General features: G+C 43.2%; 1 protein-coding gene across 2 annotated transcripts in view; it reads left to right on the top strand.

Moving 5' to 3' along the window:
* Positions 1–26145, top strand: part of LOC119430983 (E3 ubiquitin-protein ligase MIB1-like) — a 33139-nt gene extending 6994 nt beyond the window's left edge. The window contains exons 4-11 of one of the 2 annotated variants that reach the window (XM_037698450.2): positions 1074–1255; positions 3192–3384; positions 9724–9802; positions 12744–12830; positions 15038–15109; positions 18094–18207; positions 20139–20257; positions 22522–26145. In XM_037698450.2, coding sequence (XP_037554378.1) covers positions 1074–1255; positions 3192–3384; positions 9724–9802; positions 12744–12830; positions 15038–15109; positions 18094–18207; positions 20139–20257; positions 22522–22662 — 987 coding nt within the window. In that variant the 3' untranslated portion in view covers positions 22663–26145. The remainder of the gene's footprint in view (positions 1–1073; positions 1256–3191; positions 3385–9723; positions 9803–12743; positions 12831–15037; positions 15110–18093; positions 18208–20138; positions 20258–22521) is intronic. The other variant, XM_037698451.2, reaches the window with a different exon arrangement.
* The last annotated feature ends 950 nt before the right edge of the window (positions 26146–27095 follow it).

Genomic DNA, 27095 nt, shown 5'->3' with positions numbered 1-27095 from the left:
AGGGATCACTCAGACTCAACCGGAAACACAATTCATCAGATTCAGTTGGACTCGGATTCACTTAAATGAGACTCAACTGCGCTCACTTGGGCTGAAGCTCACCAAAACCAGATTCAGCTGGTCGGTGTGAATCTGAGCGAGTTTCAGCGATTTATGGTTAGAACACTGTTCACGGAGTTCAACTGCAACATTAAACTATATGCTATAGCCATCGGTGCTTTGCCCTTTAGCTGAAACTGCCAAATTTTTCATGACCCTTGTAGCCTAGGCATTTATTTTGTGCATTGTCATTGTTTAAATAGATATGACCTAAACCTGAGGGCGTAAATAATTTTAGCATGAGCTTCATCACGTCACTATTGCCACTGTGACGAAGTCTGTTGCTATTTGTAGTCTTTAGCAGCTGTGACCAATTGAAGCTGGCTGTTTGTTCTGGTATAAAATGTAAATAGACTTCCTGGGATGTTTCATAACATGTGCTAAAATGACAACCAAAAACATGTAAGCACTGTAGGTTGCCATGACATTCTACCTGAACGATATTGTCTTTTTCAGTGCCAAGAACACGGTGACTGAGAAATGTACTGATGATATGTATGAATGGGATGAACGAAGCAGTGCATGTGTGATGTGTGAAATGCACAAGCATGGTGCATCGGTTGAGCAGTGCCGGCAGACGACGGACAGCAATTACGAGCGGTGGAATTCAGCGTGAGCATGTCGACAACAAAAATGTAGCATCGATTATCAAAATAGTGAACTCATTTGGCCGCGACCTCAGTTGGTTTGTTCTGTTAGTAGCAAGCTAGCTTAGTGAACCCTCAATTGCTTCAGCACTTTCTTACGGTGCCTCTTGTGCTGTAACAATTAATGCATAACTTTTAGTGTGTACGTATAAGATTTTGTAAATGTGAACGTTGTCCTCTTTTGCTGATAAATTTATTCTTCCTTGTTTGTTTTGTATCCAGCCTTGTCTCTTCTAATCCGAGGCAGCACCTCGGATGCGTTTCGCAGTTGCGTTCCTAAACGAACCTATCATAACATCACAGCAAATGATTGTCAATGGCTTGCAGCTTCTAATGGGCTTGGGCAGCCAGGGTGCGGACAAGAAGTCCAGCGCCTCCATTGCGTGCTTCCTGGTGTCCAATGGGGCCGAGCTCTACATCAAAAACAAGAAGGGACAGGCACCCTTAGACCTGTGCCCCGACCCAAATCTTTGCAATGCACTCGTCAAGTGTCGCAAGGACAAGTCCGGGTGAGTCTGGGCAGTTATCCTTCGGCAAGTAACATTGTATTGGCGACCATTTCTTTGGCTTGGTGTTGCTTTGTGACTATAAATGCACAAAGCAGGAAAAGGAATAGCTCTGCTATCTGAAAATCTGACTTATGCACTTCGTTTGACGCATTGACTCTTTTTCTTTTACTTATCTTGTATAAAGTGCACTTATGATCTTGCCAATTCACTGAAATCATTTGCACTAATAATGTTTTTGATTTCTCCTTTTCTTCTTGTGTGTTTCAGCAATAAAAATTAATACCTTAATAAGCTTTAAAATTTATAATAGAGAATAGAACATAGATTGCTCATATGTAAAATCAGTGTTTTTATGTTTCATTTATATCCAGCCTAGTAGACCTTCTTGTGATGCCATCCATGTTTTGGCAACCTGCTTTTATTGTATGAGCCTCTACAGCTCTCCACATGTGGTCACTAAATGTGGATCACTAATTTTGATATTTACGTGTCACAAAATCGGTTGCCAGTTTTATGAGGACAACAGAAGTACCTGCATTACAGCCATAAGAATATACACATGCTTTCAGCATAGTTTAGCATGCTCATTCATGAGCACAGTCATTCATTATTTTTGTTTTCCTGCATTCTGGTACATTTATAGCATGCACAGAGTGCTGGGGGCACAGCCTAAAAGCCACAATAGGCTTCATGGGATCTGTACCCAATAATTGCACTTTGACAGAGGCAGAGCGAAATGTTCACATGAGACAAAGATACTGTGACACAGCTATACATGTAAAATATAATACTAATGTCTAGAAAGCAAAACTAACATGAAAATACTTTTCTCTTCTGCACGAAATCAAAATTCATCAAAAATTGAGTAAAGAAAAAGCATTAGCCGAACAGCAGAAAGCAATGCTGGTGGTTTAAAAGAGTAGGCAATCTATATGCGATCATTTGTCGGCCATAGTTGGTGCGAGTACCTGGCGAAAACCAGACACTGATTCCGCACACATAGTAGATATTCACTCTTTCTGTCAAATTAGCAAGTTTCTTCAAGTACAGGTTGTTTGTTTTAATACCTTGTTTATAACTTGTCATTAGAAAGGAATCGTACAGGTCGACAACAGTTGTTACGTTCGGGTTCTTATGGATAGGCCTTGTTTATGTGCATTGTATGGAGCATTGGCAATCAAACGAACAGTCTTTTTTTTTTTTTTTGAAATCTTGAAAGCTTTATAATGGTGGAACTCGTTGCGGTTCCCCAGACTAGGTAGCAATAGCATAGTTTTGAGAGGAAAAGCGAATTACACAACAACAGTTTTACATTTTCAGGCAAAAGGAAAACATGTGAACGGTAGCATACCAACCGTGCGAGAAAGGCTGGAACACTGAATGAACACTCTAAATGAGTACTGAATCACTGTCATTCCTCAGGCATGAGTGTGAGGGGATATTTGTTGACATGATGGAAGGCGCCGGTCCGAGTGGTTGTGAGTGAATTCCAATGAATATGAGTGGACATGAGTGCGAATGTGAGGGAGCATTGGTGAAAGTGAGTTGATTTGAGTGTGAGTAACTGCATGAATGGAAAAAATATATATATTGGCCAACGAGTGTGAATCAACTGCTTAATTTGTCAACCTAATGCTACGATGACGAAATCGACCTGCAGTATGAGCAGAAGCTGTGTAGCTTCGGCTAGCCTAAATGCCTTTCTTGTCATCAAGCCTAAGTTTTGAAAGGCCAGTACTTCTGGTACTGATTCTAGGGGCCAGCCTCCTTTACTCCTGGCTCATAAGCCGTACAATGTATTTTATAAAGAAGTGGAACGAACTTTAAATTTTTAGGATTTCGGTACCACTTGCTGCACTGTCTGTCTACACACCAACACATGTGGTCTATAAACAGTGACCGTGTGCCTGACAATGCACTTTCTCCACACTGGCAGGTCGCAGATGCTGACGCCATCGACGAGCCCTCAACCGAGCGAGCAGGAGGCCCTTGAGGACTGCATCGTCTGCTCGGACATGAAGCGCGACACCCTGTTCGACCCGTGCGGCCATATTGCCACTTGCGCCCTGTGTGCGCCGCGCGTCAAGAAGTGCCTGCTTTGCAAGGAGCCTGTGCTTGCACGCACAAAGGTTAGATTCAGGGAGAGCATTTGCACTGTATGATAGCCTCATCATAACAGACGCAGGACAACAACATTACGACGGGCAAATGTAATGGGGATTACACATAGCCTTATCACTGTAAGTAGTGCACCTACATTCCAATGGTTAGAGGCGCCAACATTCTTAAAGCATATCTGCCAACTTGCGAACTCTACGATTCGCAAAATCCTGGGGGAAGGTAGCGGGGAGGGACAGCAGGCTTTTTTTTTTTTTATGCTTTTCTGAGCACACGTCCTTTCAGGGAGGCATACGTAGTTTAGTAATGAGAATTTAAAGGGGCCCTGAAGTACTTTTGGAGCATAGTAAGCAAACATTGTTGACCTGTGAACGACGCTCCTGTCAACATGTGAGCCAATTATTATTGCACTGCATGCAGCAGGGAATTTACAATCGTGTGTCAGAAGCAGTGAAAAATCGGTTGCTCTCGCTTCCGCAATGCCGTCACACAGCGTCATCGCAAGCAGTTAGACCTACAACAGCTATTTGCTGCTTTTGTGATCGTGAGAGCATTCTCAGTAATACAATTATTGCTCATTTGAGTTAAATAAACAAAAAAGATATTGTCTGCCATCTCAAAAAGACAGAAAAAACATTTCAACTTTACAACTGCCAGTCGAAACATGACAGTTGTGTGTTGCTTGCTTGAAGCAAGTATATCCCCCTCTAATCCTTTCACAATTAGTATTTAGAAGACTTGAAACTGAAGGCATGGAGACCGATATGCAAACATTTTGACACACAAAATTACTTTTTCATAAAATTTGATGCAACATTCGTAAAGTCGTAAAACAGGCCGAAATTCAGAAACATTACGAAAATTGCGGAAGAGTTGGCCGGTATGCTTAAAGGAAGTCGTGATGCGCTCGCTTGTGAGCTGAGAGAAGCATGCGAGATGCAAAGGGAGAAAGATGTATCAGTGTAGTATCGGTCATGGAGAGGTATCGTATCATGCACTGTAACAGTTCCTCATTTGCTTTTGTGCAATCATATCTCAGTATAACGAAAACAGGCATTTAACAAATTACTTATCAGATATAACAAAGTAAACCTACAAGGTTTCTCAGGGAATGGCGAGTTGTGTGGGTTGTCATGGTTAGGAAAACGCGCAATGCATTGGGCTTTGAGTCAACTTGTTTTTTGGAATCTAATGTTGTTATTTGAGTCAACTTGTTTTTTGGAATCTAATGTTGTTAGTTGCACCATATAGCGGTCGATAGGTGGCGTTGAGGAGGAGCAATCTCCAGCTACTTTTTCAAGGCTAGGTCCACCTGCAGCAAGCAACACCACTCCTCCTCCTCACCGATCTCGGCATGTAACGGATAGAGAGAGAGAAATGAGATGGGAAAGGCAGGGAGGTTAACCAGAAGAGCTTGTGGTTTGCTACCCTGCACTGAGGAAGGGTAACGGGCTAAAGGACCACTTTGACGCCAGCTTTGGTAACTAAGTATGTGGTGCTCTACGGTGACAAAAATCAACCTTCAAATTTTTAATGTTTTGCTTTAAAATGTCTCGCTTTTTCTGCTCGACTTAGTGGCTGAATTAGCACACGGTCGTACAGGCTGAGTCCGAATTGTCGATGGCATGCTGTAAGGTGTTCGAAATTTTGATTGTCCTTATGCATTAAGTCTGTGGGGCCAGCAACAGTACTCTGAAGCCGTCTGAATGATCGAGTGTGTCCAAATTATTGGTGTCCAAATTATCGATCGACAGCTGTATTTAAGCTGGTAGCAAAGATGTCAGATACTTGGCAAGAGAAAGTCGAAAGGGTGTAAATTCTGTGTATGCATGCAAACTTTGGTCAGTGCAATGGCTAGGCTGACTCGCAGCTACCGAACTAACGTGCCAATCCCATGCAAGCACACCAATCACACGGTTGCATGTTGACGTTAAGGCAATGTGTGATCGATTGCAATTTAGTATTGACAAGCCACATATCAGCACAGCAGGCCACCAAAGGTCCATCAAACTGACAGGACACTTTCCAGGCCTGTTGGAAGCATATGTTTGCATTTATTTCGCATAGACTCGATCTCAATTTTTTTGTTAATTTTTGTCGATATGTGCAAATACACTCATTAAGAATGTTTGACATAACAGCGACATTTCCATGTAGGATGCGATTTCGTTAAAACAGGGTTCAACTTATATTCATTCTGAACCTTCCGTTCAGATAGGTTTTCTCTCTTTCTTCGGACTGCAGTTTCATGTGGAACCTAAGCATCTGTCTTGATTCTGAAAAGAATAGTCGTAAAAAGCACATATAGTATTATCATCATCCTTACATATTTTTCTACATTGCACCGAAGCTGTCGTATCATACAACTTGCATCGTCTTATCCAACAACATGTTGAGAGGGCTCCAGAAAAATGTTTTGGGAGCAGCTGTGTTGTTCGTATCGACAAGGTATGGCTGTTCTAGTTGCTATGGCAACAAAGTTCAGATATCGAAGCCAAAACATGCGACACTCCCGGGAACATGCTTCAAATACTACAGTGAACAGTGTATATGTGTACAAAGCAGTGGCGCACCAACGGGGGGGGGTTCGGGGGTTGTAACCCCCCCCGCCCCCCTGAGGCCGACCTAACCCCCCCTTTTGTTTAACCCTTTTTCTTTCCTTGCGTATTTGAGTACTGCAACTAAGATGAAAGGCGCGTAATCGTCTGCACACTCGCAAAAAGCGCATTTTTTGACAATTTCCCGTGAAGAAATTGAAATTAGTGCTGTTTAGATGGTATTGGCAAACTGTCAACCCCCCCTGGCAGAGATCCTGGGTGCACTACTGGATGGCAGTCTTGCAATGATGACGCGGTATGATGACGACTGCGTGAACACCCCCGACCATAATGGGATAGCGACTACTGTATGACGATGATGGCACGACGATAATCGCATGGCCAAGCTGGAATTACGACAATGCAACAACCACGTCGGCATCACGACGATGGTAAGGCCTCGAACGCATGACAATGAATGTACGACGACGACAGCATGTTCACGATGGAATGGATCACCATGATTACGGCGGCATGATGACGATGATTGAATGACCATGAAAGGACGATGACGGAATGATGGCGAATTAATTGTGACAAAATGACAACGTAAGATGAGAGAAGGAAGACGGTGGAACGATGACCACTGCACGACAGTGAAGGCATGACCACTGCTGAATGAAGGCGGTGAAATGACGATAGAAGCACAACGACGGTATGACGACGACCGCATGTTTGTTTCGGGCCTCACGTCCACTATTACGTACAGTGCTCAGATATTGAAACGTGACAATGAGAGCACAACGCGGCGGCCGGTTTTTGCGACAGCGGACAGTGTTCGGTGATCGCTGGGGGACCAGATTGCGTCATAATGCGTCGCAAAGGCTCTCGCTTTCATCGTAAACCACTATGCATCAGCTCGGTGCCCCCAGCACCGGCAGCCACGCGCTCGGGGTATCGTGTTTCAATCGCTGAGCACTGTACATCACCTGCCAGCCCGGGCCGCATCGGTTTGCACTAGATCGGGTGCCGGCTTGCAGCACCATGCCCGGTACCGGGTAATCGTGCAAGTCAGCACCTTCGTCTGTCTGTCGTATATTTCCTGGAAAACATTATTTGAAAAGCTCCGGTCACTGCGATTAACGGTGATCGCTGAACTAACGGCCTTGTGATTGTATTTTTTCGGCTCTTACCCAGTTTCCTCAATCTTGGCAGTGAGCGAACGATATGCGACGAATGACAGCGAGCCACACTCCGTATTCTCAAACTACCTCAGACTTCTCTCCACTGAGTTGAGCACAGCGCCGTCTCTCGGCGGAGAATGTCGCTTTCCTTCCCAGGACTGGCTGAAAAGCGTCACTGAATAGCAGTGACCACTTCGGCCGAGGAGCGGCTCTGCCATCCATTTTCTTATTTCGAGGTGCAATATTGAATGGAGAAACGCTCAAGAACACGCAGAAGAGCCTTGGACCGATCACTTTCAATGTGCGCTCGAGACAGCACACCGAGCCATCAGCTGTAGTGTTTTCAAGTCGCGTTGTCTATATAGTTATTCTCCATTGCCGTGACAGGATGACTGTCACTCACTGACAAGGTGCCTTAATTAGCGCCACTGACTTGCATGCCTTGTAACAGTTCGTCCGCTGCGGCCTCCCTCCCAATGCAACAAAATGTTGGTCTCTATAAAACGAAAATGCAGCAGCGCGACTTGGGACAAGGAGAAAATAAAGCAGCAGACGAAGACAGTTGTTGTCTTTCTTTGCTTTTTTTTTTTCTTTTACTGTTGTTAAGCTAAGCACGAGATAACCTCATGCACCTTTAGTTATGTTTCAACCAAGTCTCAGCAAAGTATTCGTCCTTGTTCTTTCATTACGGGACTGGCCAGAAGGCATCTGCAGCTAAAAAGAATAAAAAACCAAAAAAAAAAGACATTGAACAGCTATGTATCGAGTGGGACGTTGTTGCACCTTCCTCCCGGACAGCTAATCCAGTGTCTGGTCGCAGCCCCAACAGGGGCCCGCAGTCCCACCGGCCGGTGACGTTAGAACCTAGGGAGAGCTGTCCAGCATGCTCATGCGAACATGCTGCACACGGCACCCCAGGTTGGGGCGACGGCGTCGCAATCTCCGCTAGGTTTGAACCCACCTCCTCCCGTTATTCATGGTGCCGCATGTTTTCTATCCAGGACCATGAAACCGGTGCTTACTTGTAGGTTATGGGTGGGTCATATATTTACAAAACGTTACAGATATTCCACTCGCTGTGGAAATCCGTTTAAGAGAAGTTCTCTATGGTGTTCGCGAAATACGCTGTTCTTGGTTAACGACCATTTGTAACTACAGAGCGCACGAACAAGCTGGAAAATCGTCTGCACACTCGCAAGAAGCGCATTTTTTGACAATTTCCCGTGAAGAAATGGAAATTAGTGCTGTTTAAATGGTATTGGCAAACTGTCAACCCCCCCCCCCCCCCCTGGCAGAGATCCTGGGTGCGCTACTGGCACAAAGTTGCAATGTAGCGAAGTGCTCGATAAGATTTTTTTGTGCAAGACACCAGGTACAACAAATAAGTACAACCCTTACCTATACAGCTTCAGTCTTGTTAAAATAGGAGTTATGGAATTTTCGTAGATCCCTGAATTTTCCTTGATGGATCTTTCCATAACCTTTCAAGCTCTGTAATCACACATTTTGTGGAGCTTCTACGACTCTTCTAAGCCAAGCTGAATGTTGTCATTCAATAGAATGTCGTAGGGCACATTTTTCTGTATCAGTAACTTGATGTCGCATAAATCTGATGTCTTTTTTTTTTTAATAATGAATATAAGTATAAATAAATATATAAGCATGGAGGCTGTCTTATGCAGGTTGCTGCAAAGGTGACATAAAATGTGTTGTCCAAGCCATCGGCCATAGTCTTCAGCTTGGTCCCTTCTCAACTTCACACCCCTACTACTCTTTCTCCGACTGCATTTGAGCCAGGACACCTGCCTTTCATTTCAACGCGTCAGAGCCCACCGGCGGGCACAAAACACATGAGCCTATTTTGTGTGAGCCAATGGGCTTACTTTTCAATGTCACCAACCTAACATAAATTATGTAAACCCTTCAAGTACCACATAACACTGCTGATTTAGTCTCGCCACATTTCTTGCATCTTGAGAATTGTGAAAAGTGAAAATGTGCACAATTGATAAAGCATTTTCAATCTTCAGTGAGTTTTTCAAGTTTACCGAATGTGGACTCCATGAGAAAACTCTCTACAAGAATGTGAGATATGAAAACGTAACCTGTTTTATGTCTAGCATACTAGGAAAGCACTTATTTAGCCAATCAAAAGATATGCCTGCTCTAAAACATTGTCAAGAACAATGAAAGATGTGAACCCGTCACATGATGACATACTCGCCCATGGCGGCCGCATTTCGATGGGGGCGAAATGCGAAAACACCCGTGTACTTAGATTTATGTGCACATTAAAGAACCCCAGGAGGTCAAAATTGTTCCGGAGTCCCCCACTACGACGTGCCTCATAATCAGATCGTAGTTTTGGCATGTAAATCCCCATAATTTAATTTAACGACATACTCGTCCTGAGAACAAACTTCCAGCCACCTACCTTCTAACTACTTTTATTAAAACACTTAACACATATTACTCAATCTTGCTTCACAGGTTTAATCAGAAGTGTTTCAAGGTGTATGCTCCATGTTTTAGATATCGTTATTATTATGTGTTCTATTGCTTTTGATGTGCTATGTTTGCGTGTACAATTGTGCACACAGCGTCTGAAGAGGATAAATGTTGGTCGCAGGTAGAGGAATGCGTCGTCTGCTCAGACAAGAAGGCATCAGTACTCTTCAAGCCTTGTGGTCACATGTGTGCCTGTGAAGGTAAGTACAACTTTGAAAATGTTTAGCACACATTATACACATCCCGTAACTACCTTTGTCAGAGTCCTGGAATTTCAAGCTTCTGGCTGCCAAGAATATGTTGTGGGGCTGAAAATTGTAGTGACAGGGACGCACTTTCATATGCATTTTGGCTTTCAGCAGCATAAACCATTCCAAACACCTTTGTTCTCATGCTTGCTTTTAATGCATAAAGACTACATCCTTGATTTCACTCAATTGGAAGTTGTTGCGATGTCGTGATTCTCTAGTACGTTACTAGGTGCAGTATTACAGCGAAGCTGTTAAGGGGAGCTTCGCAGCCGTATCCGTGTGGCGACAGGCGGCGACATGCTCGGTATCAATCACAAATGCTTCCCAAATTTTTGCTTTGAAATGTAATTATTAATGATCATAAAATAAAGTTCACCCTCCGTACCCCTCACACAAATAGACACCACCTTCACTGAACATTTTTTTAGCCAGTAATTAGTAAATTTTGTTTCGCACGTCCTGTTTTACCTGCTCCGCATCGGAGGTCAGCTAAAAGTTCGTAGGGCTGCGGTGGTAAAGAGGAACCGGCCTTGAAGCGGCCATATGACCTGGGCGTCAATCAGAGTGCACAGGCGGCGGCAGTAATGAATCGTCAATAAGAACAGCCAGCAAATAGACTCCTAGTACTTTTGAAGGTTGTGTGAACTCACTTACGCAGCTTCGCTGTCTTTGATGTATCAGTTGCTCAGGTTAGCATACATGTGTTTAGGATTTTAAAGCACAGCTTCCTTTGCCCCCTTCTCCTCGCTTTGTGTGTGCTGGTGGCTACCGTCCTGCGTATTGTGCAACTTAATTGGGTCACTCGGTTTGTGCCGCTGGGTATGTGTCCGAATAGACAACTTGGGCCCCGGGTCCGTGCAGCTTGGGCCCCGGGTACAAGTACCGGGCACAGGTACTGTGCCACTGAGTATGGGAATGTTCTTGGCCAATCCCCCAGAATGGATAGGTTCCACTGGTATGGTTCCTGCATGGACAAGCAGAGCAAAAGGAAAGAAGCGATGGCATTAGCAGAAGTCAGCCACACTTTGATAGCCAAATGACTGCGGGATTCTTCATAGCAGCTAGCCATTGTACGGCACTTTATTGACTTGATCAGTGCCCTCATTGGCACAGACATCGAAGGTGGAGTTGGTGCCATTTGAAGCTGCTTGACGATTCTGAGCGACAAACATTAGTCTCAGCAGTCAAAGAAATCACCCGGGATTGTGTTGCCATTTCACACGTAAAAGACAAACGCTGTGCGCGTGGAACGCACAGCATACACAGGACAAACAGCAACTGTAGCCTTCACAACTTGGCGGCTTGACCTGGCTTGCGCCATAGTTTTGGTGCGGTCGGTGAGCAAGCTGGTTCAGACGCAGATTCTGAAGTAGAGGAAATTGGCTACAGCAGTCACTGAAAAGGTCACTGTCGTCTAAAAATAGTTTGTTGCTTCTCAGCCTTTGCGGTTCTTAGTTTTCTGCTGCTTGACTGCTGCATCTAAATGCAAATCATTGTTAATAAAGTGCGTGTGTATCCCAAGAAAAGGCGTGTGGTAAAGGCAAGCTTTAGAATAATATCTGCTATCCCCCCTCCCCTCTTGGTGTCGTGTCTGCAAGATTTTACAAATTTTATGGTTCACAGGTTGTCAAGTATTAATCTTTTATTTCTAACTAAGCATAAAAATATATTGACAATCTGGTAATGTTCTTTACCTGTATAGTGTACAGGATTGCCTTGCTACAAATATTTGTTGTTGGCAGTGTGAAACTTAACTGATTTCGAATTTTTTTAGGCCATTCATAATTTCAGAAAATTTCGTTCCTGTACCTGCATCACGGATGCGTATTTAAATAAAAGCATGGAGGGGGCTGAGATTGCAGTAACGGCTCAGTGATCTTGTCGTTTATCAGCCAACGCTTGTAACTGTCGAGCGATACAAATTTTATCCTGGCAGCTCCTAGGATCCTTTCTCGAGTAGCTTGACCTTTTCTGGGCTGAGCCACAACAGGTTGTGAATGTCCACTGTGGAAGCTGGAGTGGCACAATTTGGGTAATTCACTGTGTCTTCAGGATTCGGAACCCAGACCAAGATCAAAGAAGGTGCAAGCACCATGCCAGTGTGCCAAATTATGTTGGCGAGCAGTTGCGTTTGCGTGTTCCCAAACATAGCCTGTAGTTGAAAGAGAACGCCCTGAATCGATACATAAATGTTTCTCATAACTGCAATCATTCCTTGTGCTTGTGTTTGTTTGTTTGTTTGTTTTTAGATGCGAAGCAGCTTATGGTCGGGGCTATGTCACTTCCTCCCTCCCTCCCTCCACCGTGCGGCATCCACACCCCTACTGCGCATGTACGCCAAGCTCCGACATCCGGAAGCCGGCTTCCGGTTCCACTTCCGGTTCCGGAAGCCAGCTTCCGGCTTCCGGAGAACGCTTCCGGCGTTTTGCCAAAATGATCCCCCGGTGCTTTGCCCACTCGTCATCATTCACTTCGTGGATATGCAGTGTTGAGAAGAGGGCTCGAGCCGCTGCCACGAAACGGCAGCGGCGACAGGCCGATCCCGAACTTCGGGCTCGCGAAGCCGAAAGGGAACGTCAACGCCGCCGAGAAGCTGCTACTGATGCAACGAGGGCTCATGTAATGGGAACTTGAGTCAACCCCATAGCTGCTTCACCTACTACTCAAGGTTCCCCTACGGGAAGATGGTGTAATTTTTTTCATTTTGGTTGCCACGTGGCATAACTCCAAAATGAAATTAAGTAAGTATGTAGGCCCGTTTCATGCAGATACTACAAAAGCGACTTATAGAGTGCATTGTCCATGATCCATCGTTCGTAGTCTTCAGGTTGGTCACATCTCAGCTGTCATGCGCTGCAACGAAAATGATGACCTCTTGTCTCAATTTCAGGTTGTGCTGCCCTGATGAAGAAATGTGTCCAGTGTCGGGCGCAGATTGACAAGGTGGTTCCTTTCATCGTCTGCTGCGGAGGCACGGGTGAGCAAAACTGCCAAACGCAACCCTGCAGCCCGTTTTCTTTATCTCTACTTTCACTGCCTAATTTGCACATTTCACGAGACATCGAAAGGGCGAAACATAAAAATCTTTTCAAGAATTCACCTGGCGGCAGTGTTGCTAAACAGCAACATGTGTAAAGGCAAAGCATCCAAGCACAGCAGTTAGCCAGGCTTGCATGTTTGTGTAGTGTTCTGCGTAGTAACCAACCCTCTCTTGGACAAGCAGAAATCTTGCTTTAAGTTAGGTGGTGGCTCGCAACTCAGAAGTTCAACAGCACAATACAGATGTGGACAAAGAGTGCATATGACAGGCCGAGCGTCCATTCTGTCTTATGTAGCAGGGTGGACGTGTGAACTGTATTCTGTTTCATACATAGTATTCTGTTTCATACAAAAAATAGTGTATCACACATGAAAGACATAAATTTGTGTCATGTAATGCAATGTAACATTAGGTCTCATACTTTTATGATGCCAATTAAGGCATAATTATTACCTAAGAGGTATCGCAGACATGAACCTATTTAAGGACTGCGTGAGCAGAGTGACACGCTTCTGAGACAAGTGGCTACAGTGAACCGCTCGGGCTCGTGACTAGTACTTAGTATGCAACATACTATAAGCACAAATGTGCACATATAACACATTACTTGACGTAACCTTACTTCCACAAGTTGCAGCTGTAACCTATGAATTATTTGTTCTGCAGATAGCCTCGCCGATCGAAAACAACTGCACTGCAATATACGTGGAGTGAGACTTGTATGACCGCACTACTTGCGTATAACTTCCACAATATTGCCTGCTAAGTATGAAACAAAGTGTAGTTGATGGAAAGTTAAACATGCACAGGGACAAAACTGCACAGGCGAAGTGCGCTTTGTCTGTGCAGTTTCGTCCCTCTGTATGTTTAACTTTGCAGCGCTGCCTTATAAGTACAAGTGTGATATTCCGCCTAGCCCCAACACGAGCCTTAATTAAGTAGTTGATGACTTAACACAGTGAAGAAATGGCACAAACACAGTTGGCTGTGGCCTAGGGATTCCTGTATGCCTATAGGCCAGTGCTAGCTAAACACTCTTACCCTGCGCTATACCCACCCTATCACGTATTTACCACAACATGACTGCATGTCCTACCTGTGGCTGTTTGCTGCGCTGCAAGCTTAGTATTAATGTATTAACAGTTATCCAAAAAATTTGACTGAGAAATTTCTTAAACTTCTTTGATAGTAACAGTCAGATAAGCTTTGGTTGGCTGAGAAGCCTATGCAAATTGTTAAGGGGCATGCCAGTAGCAATGACTGTTTTTAGTGACTAGACAACGTTACAGTTGGTTGTAAACTTTTTCGTTTTTTTTTTGTTGTTTTTTTTATTGCTCAGTGTTAAGCTGATGCCTTTAGGACATATTTACTGCTGGAGAGATCCTCGGACGATCAAGAAACCACCCATGTTCTTGTTGGTCAGATTTGTTGCTTCTGCATTGTGAGAGGAAACCAACCGTGTTTTCTGTTCATTTTTTTCTTCTGTGTTTCTGTTAATGTTTTATTTTTTCTTAAGTACAGAAGCAAGAAACATGGACAGCAAAGAACAAAGGCGATGCTTTGCTCCTGTATTCATCTCTCCAGCAGTAATTGTGTACCAGCTAGGTCAAGAACAACTTCATCATACAATGTGTAACGTGACCGGATGAGGACAGACATATAAACAGACACACATGCCAGTAGCGCACCCAGGATCTCTGCCAGGGGGGGTTGACAGTTTGCCTTAGTTTGCCAATACCATCTAAACAGCACTAATTTAAATTTCTTCACGGGAAATTGTAAAAAAATGCGCATTTTTCGCAAGTTTGCGAGTGTGCAGAAGATTGTGCGCCTCACGTCTTAGTTGCAGTACTCAAAGGCGCAAGGAGAAAAAGGGGGTCACACAAAAGGGGGGGGGTTAACTCAGCCTCAGGGGGGGGGGGGGTGTTTGAACCCCCCCCCCCCCCCCATCGGTGCACCACTGACACACGCAGCACTACGTGTGTGTGTTTCTATCTCTGTCCTCGTTCTGGTCATGCTGCGCATTGTATCATGAATCCAAACCGACTAGCCCGTCGACGTGTTTTTATCCAAGAACAAGTTCCTCTGATGATTATGCCATGCGTTTATTGAGGCCTTGCCCATTTTCGGGCTTCTCATTCAAGCTACCAAGCTGCTCGACTTCGGTGCACAGGAGGCTTTCGGCGGTCAAGACTTCGCGGTGGCATCAAAAAGCTGTCAGTTTTATTTTCGTTTTTTCTGCGCACAGCTTTTCTCGGTGGTCTCCTCCCGAGTGGTACAAAGCAATAACTGCTCTGGAAGACATTTGTACAGCATGGCATGTACTCAGTGGCCTTGACCCTTTAATTCCCAAGTTCTTTCTTGAGAAAGTGTGCAAATATTACCAATATATTTTTTTTTTGTTCCGTCAAAATGTCATGTTCTACATCTATGTTTTAAAAAATATATGTGAGGTTTATCCCTTACAATGATCCAAAATGTCAATTAAGCACATCTGGGCTGAAAATTATACTTTCCCTTAGCACACATGTAAGGTTCCAACGTAATTGTCAGAACAGATGCCAATTAAAGGAATTGAAAGCACCAACGTGCCTAAACTCAAATTTATGACATGAATTGAGTTGATGAGCCCGGCTCATCTCCAGCAAGCAAAGCAGGAAAAGCTGTGACCCGGATGAGTACGGCTCACCTTTGGCGATATTGGTTCAAACAGCTTGGACGAGTGCAGCTCAGGCTTGGTAGTTAGAGGGTTAACTGCTTTCAGAGCTGTCAATATAGTTGTGTCACGAAGCACGTGGAAAGCATGAGCGCTTGTTACAACTGCAAATGTACTCCTGGTTCATGCCCTGAAACAACCACGACTCTCATCACCCTGGTCGTGACGTGAGCTGGTCGTGATGTGAGCCCGGGCGGTTGCAGCATTGGCACCTGCATCTGTGACTCTGTATTTGAAGGAGTACTGACACATACTTTCGAATTTCTAGAAACTCTACCAGAAAAGCTTCTTGCATCGTTAAGAGATGATGCTTAGTAAGCATGAACGTTGGGAATCACTTAAGGTATTTCAATTTTACACTAAAGTTAAGTTTGTCCCGAATCCGGACCTGCCGGCATCTGCATTGTCGTGACCTCATGACACAGGAGAATTTGGTGACATCATGTTGCACGAGGCTATGTACAATGATGTTGCTCATAAAAATTAACAAGAGTGCGATGTGTGCTCGCATGTGGCTGTCATTAAAATTGGCAGGAACCAAGTGAGTATGTGTGTCACGACACAGCCGTCCCCTCGGTACCAAAACTGCAACTAATTCACAGAAACTAGTAACAGGGAACTATTTAGTGCTCTCTGATGCTTGCCAATATTTATTTTGGCATTTAGAGGCTTGGGGCTTTCACTCAACGCAAAAAAATGACAAGTCGGAAATGTCGTGCAAGTACTCCTTTAAACAAAATGTGCGGCACTGTTGTTATTGCCATGAGCATCTGTGCTCAACTTCGGGGGTATAGAGGCTTAAAGAGTTCCTAAACCACTCTGAGCTCAAAGGCAAGCAATTTTTTTCTCTCTCACCTTCGCTACCCTCCCGACATGGGCTCTCCCCTCCTCAGCACGTACTTCTTTAGGAGAAATAGGGACATTGCTTCATTACCAAACAACAACATCAACTTCTGCTTATCAGGACTCTGCCCTTTTCAGCTATATTCTGTAGTTGCCACATGCGCACGGCAAAAGAAGCTACATAAGGGGAAATCGGTGCACAAGACAGGCAAGCGACCCAACGAGTTAGGGTGGGCATGTCACTTGCATGGGAAAAGCGTGCTAGCAGACGGATCAGAACTAATATCCCTCGTAGATGGACCAATCGACAGCTTTTTACCATGGTGATGCCACATTGTCAGCATGACCCTGTTGGTGTCACCGCGTGTGAATAAGGGACCGGAAAAGCTCATTGAGGAGGCCGTGACATTTCTTTTTGAGTTGTCAGAGGTGGTTTAGGGCTCTGCCTCTGGTTAATCTCCGTGCCTTTCTTCTGTCTCTCTCTTCATAAAGTGATCATTTCATGCTTTCCTTTCTGCAAAGGCAAGTCATACAACGCGAGAACATTCATAATTTATTTTAATTTATTGATAATTCATAATTATCATAACACATTGCCTGTTGCCACTAGCTATAATGCTTCTTTTCTGGCTGCATAGTTGTTTTAGAGGAGCATCAAAGAGCATCACTTGAACAGTTTAGGCTGGCTAATAATCATTCATTCAAAGCCATATGAAGGTCAGACTTTCCTTGTTAGAATTTTTGGCCAAAGTATCAGCGCTGGTATGTGAGAGTAGTGTCACTGATTTCAAACAATGTTCTCAAATTTGGTCGTCTTGACACAGTAATGGTTCTCAAATTTTGCCAAGTTGAGTTGTTTGTTCCTTTAGAATGCAGCGGGATCCATATTTGGCGATAAACAGTTAACCAGACTCGAGTAGACTGTGTCAAAATTTGTGATGTCATAGCAAGCCGGTGTGCTAATTTTAGACAGGCATCGCCAGCTGCCTTGAGTAGTACTTGCATCTTTTATGACTTGCCAAGCACCTGCTCACGACTAGAATGGCTGTTTCGCTATTTCAGTGGTGCATGTTACTAATGCAGACTAACTTAATAGTTGAATATTGTTACCATGTGTCCCTTTAACTACATTATGAGAAGCTGCTCTCAATGCCTCTGAGCGCAGTTGTGGCTGCCACACAGTGTAATACTAGAGTTTTTTTCTGCCTTTTGTACAAATTTAACAATCTTGCCCCATCAAGGGACGTGCAGAGAAATCTAGAGCAACCACTTCCCTGACATGATAAAGTAATTACCGAGGTATTTTTCCTTTTTCTCAAGTTTATTCCATTTTGAACACTTCTCAGCAACATTTTGTCTCTGCGACATAGCATCTGTGTAATATGATCCACTCTTTAAAGGCAACATTTAATTTAGACTATTCAACTCAATGTCATTCGGACATACCATGAACTTCATTGAGGAAAAAGTGTGTCTAAGGTCTTTGTGTCAAAACTGGGCTGTAGTTAGTCCCGAAATACTAATTTGGTGTTTTCCTGAACAGTTGGCCGTACTGTACCTGCAGTGATAATTAGTGCGAGGCAAAATGTAAGTGAAAGATGATGTGTGAGTAAAATAAAATGTGTTCTCGTTGGTGTCCAGTTGGTGCTGAGGACACCGAGACAAAGAAGAAAGTGGTGAACCTGCGTGGCCCCATGACCAAGTCTGACATCCCACTCAACATCTCGAAGTTTCCCGTTGACAAGAATGACAACTGTAAGAATTCATTAAATCTTTTCCACTACACTACAGCACTACAGGAGAGTGTGTACCGTATTTACTTGTGTAGGACCCACACCCTCTGCTTTCAAGGTAAAAAAAAAATGAAAAAAAAAATGTTTACCTCAAGTGACCTGCCATAATGCATGCATTTGCACGACGACGGTTTTTGGGAGTCTACTGATGAGGTAGTAAGCTTTGGTGACGATAAGAGCCACATTCCGTGCGGGAGTGTTGACAAATGAATCGGAACTTGATGAGTGGTGCTGTATCTTGAATAAATGTGTGCATAGCATGTAACCAATATTTCCATTATTCATACCTGCCAACTCTCCTGAATTTGTCGTAAAGTTTACAAATTCTGGCTCGTTCTACGATTTTCTGAATGTTGTGTCAGGTTTCATGAAAACTAGATGCTGTTTGCAAAAAATTTTTTCAATCTGTTAATGCTTGGAGTGAACAAGGTTGATGAAAAAATATGCATAGAAGAAAGAAATTGCAATGGTACCTGCACCACCCTTTTGTGGCACTGCGAGACACTAAACAGAATACTACTTTCTACGAGCAAGTTTTTTCAGACAGCCTCCTGAAGCAGGCTAAATTGTCAGAAGCAAAATCGCTGAAAGAGTCACTGTGATCTAAAAACAACTGTATTGCTTCTAAGTCTCTGCTGTGCATAGCTTGCTGCCTCATGTGAAATGCACCTAAACGTAAATAATCATATATAAACAGTGTACGTATTGCAGAAAAGGTGATTGGTCAGGGGCAAACATAAAAAAAATGTGTGCTGTTTCCTTCCCCTCACCCTTTGTTGTGTCTGTTAGTATTTTTACTCATTTTAAAGTTCACAGGTTGACAAGCATGATTAATTTAAGGCTTAATGGCATTACGGACAATAGTTCACTGTGGCAACGAAAAGCAGTTCTTTTTTTTTTTTTTTTCATCTTTGAATGCTCTTCATCTCTCAAGGCTTCTCAAGTTGCATTGGGCTGGTCCCAAATGATGCGAGGGTTTCTTTATTACAGACTGTCATCAGTGACAGATTTGCAGAGTAATGTCACTAATTGGATGAAGCCAGTAGATAATGCATCCTGATTCAGGGATCCAGTCTAGTTCCTCTGCCTTTAATGTCACTCACTTCACCAACAGAGCTAACCAAGAAGCAGTTTGCACAGGGGAAATAATCGACAAGTTGAAGCACGGGTATAACATTATGAAAAATGAGAGACTGCAGCAAAATTGTGGTAAATGAAAATTGCTTGAACAGAATTTCCTCTTAAACCAAGCAGCTGCTTCTGGACTGTTTAGTTTTGCATCTGGGCAATGAAAAAAAAAACAACTGTAATTAACCAGAAACAAAATTTTCACATCACTGCATAAACTGAGCCACAGAAGATGCCGGAACACATTAACCAGCGAAACTGGAAGTGGAAGCACTAAGGGATTTCTGACCGAAATCTAAAATTTCTTTGTGCAAGACCTGCCTCTCATGTAGAATGCCATCCTAAAAAAAATAAAAAGCAGTGGCAAGGACTGGAGCAAGCATTAGTCAATATGTTTTTAATGCATAACAGATAGTGGTGCTAAAATAAATTCTGTGAATGCTATGCCAAAGTACCTCGTCATTTTCTGTCTTCTTGTAAAAAGAAAATGCTGCTGCATTCACTTTTCTAATGCTTAACATTTCCGAAAACAGTGTTAATGCATCATACAGTACTGCAACTCTATACTTCTTTCTCAGTAGGCAAAGCTCCTGTTCAATGGAACATATTTCTCCAGTCTCTCGAGGTTCCGTGTCAAGAGACTCTACTGTAATGTACTGTATTGTTACAGAAATGTAACACCTTCCATAAACCTGGCCTCTGCTTTGTGTGTCTTTTTAAATTTGTTTCGTTAGGCTGCTGTTAACGAACTGCTTTTCTACACAGCGCACTCTGCTTCTATTCGTCCTGGTGGGCCTGGGCCGCTGATGAACAACGGCGCACACGACAACACGGTCCATGACTATCAGAAGTTGCAGCAGCAGCTGCAGGACATTAAAGAACAGGTGCAGTGCCGAACGTCGTTTTCTTTTTTTCTTTTTATTTTTTAAAAGAAAAGCTGCCTAGCGTACCTGTGGGCCAATGCACTCCCGTGTTATTCCGTTAGCTCCCAAGTTCCTTTATAAAAAAAGAGTACAAAATTTACCTGTACGTTCTATTACGGCAAATTGTAGTGCATTACATCTGTATTTGAAAACTACATTACAGTCAAACCTTGATATAACGAACTATTTTTATTTCCCCATCTCAGTTCTACTGAGTTAATGAAACCTCGATATAACAAAATTCTTGATGTAACAAAGTTTTTCGCTGAAAGTACAACTTCGTTATATTGAGGTTTCATTAATTCAATAGAACTGAGATGGGGAAATAAATATAGTTCGTTATATCAAGGTTTGACTGTAATGTAGTTTTCAAATACAGATGTAATGCACTACAATTTGCCGTAATAGAACGTATAGCTAAATTTGGTACTCTGTTTGACTGTAAATTTAAGTTTTGTCTCTGATAATTACCCAAAATATTGTCATATTGTAGCGATGGTGAAGAACCACAGAATACCCAGCACTGTGAGTCACAGTTTAACTCTTTATTGTGTGAGCTTTTGCCCAGGAAGTGGCCAGCCCACTCATCAGTTGTCAAAATCTGGTCTACAGGTCGAGTGCATCGGCAATTTATGCATGACTCATCGTACATTCCAGCATAATCGCCTGTGATTTGTCAATATCATTGAAAGACATCTGACCTGAAGCAAAGAGTTTCCCTCATTACACGTGTAAGGTTCAAACGTAATTGTCTGAACAGAGGATAATGAAAAGAATCAAAACCACCGAAGACTGCATTTAAGTGCCAAAACCTGAAATACACGACGCGAACTGAGTGAACGAGTACGGCTTGTCTCTGGCAAATAAAGCAGAAGCTGTGGGCTGGACGAGTACAGCTCGTGCTAAATCACTAAATCAGTTTAGACTGATAAAGTATTCTTTGAAAGCTCCATTGTTGTTAATTTCGAAGTAATAGGTTGATTATTAAAAGGGAAAATGAAGGTCAAAGTTTCGTTTTCATGATTCCATGCCAAAAACCCTAGCACCAACATGTCAGGGTGACATCACAAGTTTCGAAGTATTTTCTTGTATTTGAGCTGTTGCGGCCCGGTACTAGTTCTCGACACTTGCTAAGTTCAGTTCTTGACTCTTTCAAGAACACAGCGTAATCTGTCTTTACTGGCAAAATGTTAACTATGCTCTAGCAGACGTCGTCAAAATCCCTGATGTCACAGCGAACTGGTGCGGGAACTTCAAGGTGGCGTTGCCACCCACCTTTTGTTTTTACCACTTTCTGGCTTGCCGAGCTTCTTCTCAGTGCAAGAATTTTTTTTTTTAGTACTGTGGAAGGGCAATTTACTAATACAGCTCAAATAATTTGTCTCTTTATTGTCCCTTTACAGGAGTTCTGTCGCATATTTTCAAGTTTATAAGAAGTCTTCCATGTGTGTCTCTAAAAAGTGTCGCACTTGGAAAGTGTGAAGGTTCGGAAATACTTATAATATATTTTAATGTGACGCTAAAGTTGACTTCAAGTAAATGGACCTGGTAATCGACATTACCATTACGTTGATGACACAAATTGAAATGTATTAACCTTGTATACAGGGTGTTTCATTTTAGCTGCACCAAATTTTTAAAAATTGCCTGTGGCAGATAGCATAATTATAATCCTTGAGCTAAACTACTCGATGAGGCGGCTATTACTTCCACGAGAAATAAAACCGCTTAATTGAGTAATTAATATTATTACGCTAATTGCCGAATGTAGCCACATTTTCCCCTCGCTCACCAGAGTAAAATAGCCTAGATTTGCAGATAACTTGTGGTTAGGCAGCTCCAACTCCTTTCGGCATACCTGTGCAGTGGACTGGCATTGCTTCCACGAACACTTGTAGCTAGGGCGCCAGCAAAGTCAGCGCCGCACGTTGGAGTACTCCCTTTAACAGTGGACCGCACTGTAGAGTGCTGGAGTTTCGGCACAAAATTAGAAAAATTTAACTCTGATGTTCATTTTCTCTTCTAGTAGCCAACCTATTACAGTGGAATTCACGAAAATGAGAGTGACGAAGGAGTACATTATCATTCTAGGCAGATTTAGTTTCTCTTTGGTGTCCCTTTATATCCCATAATTTAATTTGACTTAGTGGGAGGTTTTCTTTTGAGCAAGGTCAGTTCCGACCTGTGATAACGACCCCCAAATTGCCCTTTCTCCCCCCTTTCAGACCATGTGCCCAGTCTGCCTGGATCGACTCAAAAACATGATCTTCCTGTGCGGTCACGGGACTTGCCAGATGTGCGGTGACCGGATGTCCGAGTGCCCCATCTGCCGCAAGGCAGTTGAGAAGCGCATCCTGCTCTATTGACATTTCCCAGGCACAGTAGAACACGCGTCTCAGAGTTGCTGGTACGATCTGCGTCATCTTAGTCACAACCGTGTAGCTAGTTGCACCCTTTTTTTTTGGGTGGAGACAACACTTTGGCATCATCGAGACTTAGCGCTTGTATTGATGCCGTGGCTTCTTTTTTCCCTGTTTGTCCTTTTTTTTTATATACTAACATATATGCATGCCCGTATTTCCGTAATTTTCATTCCTTTTACCTTTTGGGACGCTATTTTGCTTAAGCGTATCACTTTCGTTATAGTCAGCTGTGTCTCTTTTTGTTGCATTTAGTCTTCAATTATGCCAGCCACCCTATTGCGTTTGATTGAATTATCAGTTTTCAGTTATTTGTCAAGGCCAGTTTGTTGCCAAACGTCATTGATTAAATTCCACAGAAGGTGTTGTCTCTGAAAAACTATAATGTCATCTCCGAAATTTACGTAAAACTTCATTTGAAAATAAGAAATCATCTTTGCTATCAAAATAATCAGACGAGAAACAAGGGCCAGATGGGCAAAATGACTTGCTTGTAGCAGTTACGCACATTGCTCCCGCAGTTGGTGGGCTCATCAAGCTCTATTGCTTTTTTTAGTTGCTGTCAAAATTTTCCTACTACTTGCTGTTCAATGACATAGCCAATTATGTGTACTCGCAAAGATTTTCTTTTCGAGACCTTCTGTGCAACTTCTTTACTGGGTACTATATAGCACTAAAGGAAAATGCTCACGAGAGTGTTTGTTTTCTGGCTTCTTTTTTTCTTTCTCGTCATGTTGTGTTTATGTTCTTGATTTTTTTTTGTTTTTTTGCAAGATTTCTTAAAACGTTACTCACGCACTTTCGAAAGCCACGTAAAGGCTAGTCCACCATATAACTTAGGCCGCCACACAGATTGATTCTTCGAGCAAAACGCCAGGCAAGTCGAGAGCGTGTGCAGGCTCCACGAATGGTTTTCCGAATTGCCCCTCACCCTTGCTCCAGCACTTGTTAACTAGATTGTCATAATTATTGCTTCCCGCATAGCTCACTCACATACTGCGCTCATTGAGTGGCTAGAAACTTTGTTAGAACAAAGGCAGACTGACTGTGCTAAGGATTCCTGTGACTCTGTTGCTGTCAGTGTAATGCCATTGTCCCTCGTCATTGTCCAGGTAGTAGTTTTGTTTGAAGGTGCATTGAACTTGTTATACCCCCTGCAAAGCAGTTTACGATGAATACCAATGTGCACACCTGCATTTAATGTTCATCTGCTCTGTGAAAGTCCTTTCCTTCTAGCTAACAGTAACTATTGTAAGAGACCATGGGAATTAGTAGACTGTGGTGCTAGGTCCTCCTAATTGTGTTACAAGCAACTGTACATCCAGAACGGTTTATTGCTTGTCAGATTGAAAACTTGCATGCTGGTACCCTTACTGCTTGTGTGCTTTGTAAATTATTGATGATAGTTTTTACTAGCAGGTCCGGCTCACAGACAAAGAGCATGTACCATCTGGCCTTGAGGATTGGCTGCCAATAACTGCCACTAAACTACTACACATCGCGGCAAGATCTTGAGCCAGTTCACATTACAATAACTTTTGCTTGAGAACATTTGAAACATATTGTAATCACTGCTCCAGTGTGATAGTGTCATTGAATGTCCATGTAACGAGAAGCTGCGTGGCATTATTTCAGTCAAGTCACAATGTTCTACCATAGGCTACATGTAGTACTGTATACTGTTGTGATAACTGATCCTTTAAGGCGCTGTAGCTCTTGAAAAATATTCCTTGATCTTACGACTGATTGTTTGTTGGTTGCGTGTGCTGTGACATGAAATCTGAATGACTGCACTGTTAATATTTTGCTGGATTGACACGTATACCGTTGTCACCAGGCAGAAACGTGGTGGGTGCGACGCAGGCTGTTGTGTGACTTGTTGGCTTAGCATTTGTATTGTGTGCGCATTTAGTTCTGTCAACAGCTGCTGTCCTTACATAGGGCTTAGCCTTTTATTGCATGTTAACTCGACGCTGGGCTAAATGGGATGAAATATTGTGCGCCGTTGCATCGGCACGAAAGCTGTTGACGGCTGGTGCTCTTTGCAGTCTTGTTTCAGTGAACGGCTAAGCTAAGCCAAGCCCGTCTATGCAGGACATTTGTCAGCCCTGAATTCATCATTGCCATGATTAAGAGTACCACTGGGTGTTTGGAATTTTTATCTAGAAGGCAGACAAATGATCCAACCGAGAGAAAGGGGGTGATGGATGACAGACTGGAATTGATGAACAGTGAACAAAAGAGGCTGAGGCATCACTTACTCAGTGCTGATCAATTCACTAGCAGATGGACTTACAAGCAGATATCTACCTAATTTTCCCGACTATAATCTGCACCTAGTGACGGTCTGCAGGGTCAAATTTGTGCTTAAGATAGAAAGTTATTCCTTAGTCTGCTCCCACTGTAACCTCTGCAGAGACAGTTTTCGGCCAAAAATAAGTTTTTCTCCTTTTTTTTTTCTAGTTGTCTGCAACCAGTATATAGTCAGTCTTGCTATTATACAGTTGATTTTGTTATGTAATTCAGCACAGTGAAAGATTACAGGAGCAGTGGTGCACTCAGGTGGTGTTTGTGTGAAACTCTGGTTATTCGCTAATCAAGCAGCTCAGCTTCTAGCCGCTTACACAGTCTAGCCCAGCTGGAGTACTAGCCACATGGCCACTTTGTGATTGTAACTTATTTAGCTGTCTTGCTGCCATCAATCTTGCAATCCCGCCTTTGAGCATAAAACAGACGCCATAAGTGCATTTGAAGTATTTTGAAGCAGTGAAGGGGTGCACTCTTGATGGTGAGGGCTTTAGAGTTATTCGGAACTAATTGATGAAGATGAACATATCTGGGGCACTAAACATTTGTGAATTAACTTCAAAGAAAAAGCAAAGTGCTCCTTCGCTCATTATGTTTGCACTAACCGTACCATCAGTGGACCGTTGAGTGTACCGTATATACCACCATTGTTTTGTGCCTTAAGTCTGTTGAGTGGAAGAGCAACGATGTGCTTTCTAGCGTGTGGGAAGAACTGGTTGACAAAGTGTGCTTGGTAACATGAATGAAGGCTTGATCAACTAACAGTAGTTTGGGGCTTCTATGGCTGCACTCTTCACGTCTGGCTGCCATGGCTGATTCAAGTGCGACATCGTGTGTTTATCACCGGAAAGTTTGCAAGAAGTAAATGCCAACGTTTTGATAATGCCCTTCATCCTGTGCTTTCGCATTTTGCTTCTCCTGTTTACTGGGAGCGCAAATGTCGTCATCTTTATTCAGGACTTTTGCATGTCTACTTTATTTAGTTTTGCCCAAAGTAGCTCAGTTCAGCCTTGGTATTACGTTTATCGAGATCCAAGTTACTGCACTGCCTTGTAGCGCCACTTTCTCGTCTTATTTATATTGTGTTGTTTGTAGTGCATAATAAAAAATGGTGCAAACCGATGTCTCGTACTTCATTGGGTACCTTGGCATGCTTATTCGGAATAGCCTTGAGCAGCTCTCTCTTCTTCACACTCTCCAACCCGTACAAACATCCGGCCTTTCCTAGTTTCCCTATACACCTTGGAGCTGGACTGCTCCACCACACGAGCTATGTCCGAAACTGTATAGGCAGGCTTAGCCTGTCCATAAACCTTTAATCAAGCTTTGAAATCAAAATGCGTAAATAACAAAGCAAATATAAAATTTGCACATTTCTTGTCAATATCCCAATGACAACATTGACCTCCATTGGATATCTTATGGACAACCACTGTCAGCACATGGGTATCCTAGCGATGTGTCGAACACGTCCTACAGACATCCCTCATACGATCGTTTGGCCACACATTTCATGTCTTGCGGACATTCCTTGCATGTCAGCGAGGGACATGCTGCATACATTTTACAGACATATGCCAGGGCCTTTTGCAGTGTTTGTTGTAATGTGTATTCCATTCATAGCACACGCTGTGTGACACAATGCAGCTGGCCTAGCGCCCATGCATCAAGAACAGATGCACACGTTATGTGTGCGGAAGTACAGTATACTCATTTTTCTCGGCCTTCGGTCAAGCGCAAGTGGCTTACTTGCACTTGACAGAAACTAACTCCAAGTTTTCAAAGCAAATTGCATCAGAAAACTCACAAAGTACCATGTACGCAGATGCCACAGACATGATAGCTTCGGATTGTAATTGAAACATACAAGAAAACATAATTCTGTTACAAGGAAACTCGATGACAAAGCCCCTTGGAGGATAAAATATTCACATGCATGCTGAAAAAGGTTCATGTGTGATATCCTTGGGATGTCCATAGTAGACTATCTGAAACAGACCCATCTGGGACATCCTTGGAATGTCCGTGGTAGTATATCTGAAACTGGACGTTCGGCGGATGTCGTACTTGTT

The sequence above is a fragment of the Dermacentor silvarum genome, chromosome 10, assembly GCF_013339745.2.
Source record: "Dermacentor silvarum isolate Dsil-2018 chromosome 10, BIME_Dsil_1.4, whole genome shotgun sequence".
Lineage (NCBI taxonomy): Eukaryota > Metazoa > Arthropoda > Arachnida > Ixodida > Ixodidae > Dermacentor > Dermacentor silvarum.
This window is presented reverse-complemented; position numbering and strand designations above follow the sequence as displayed.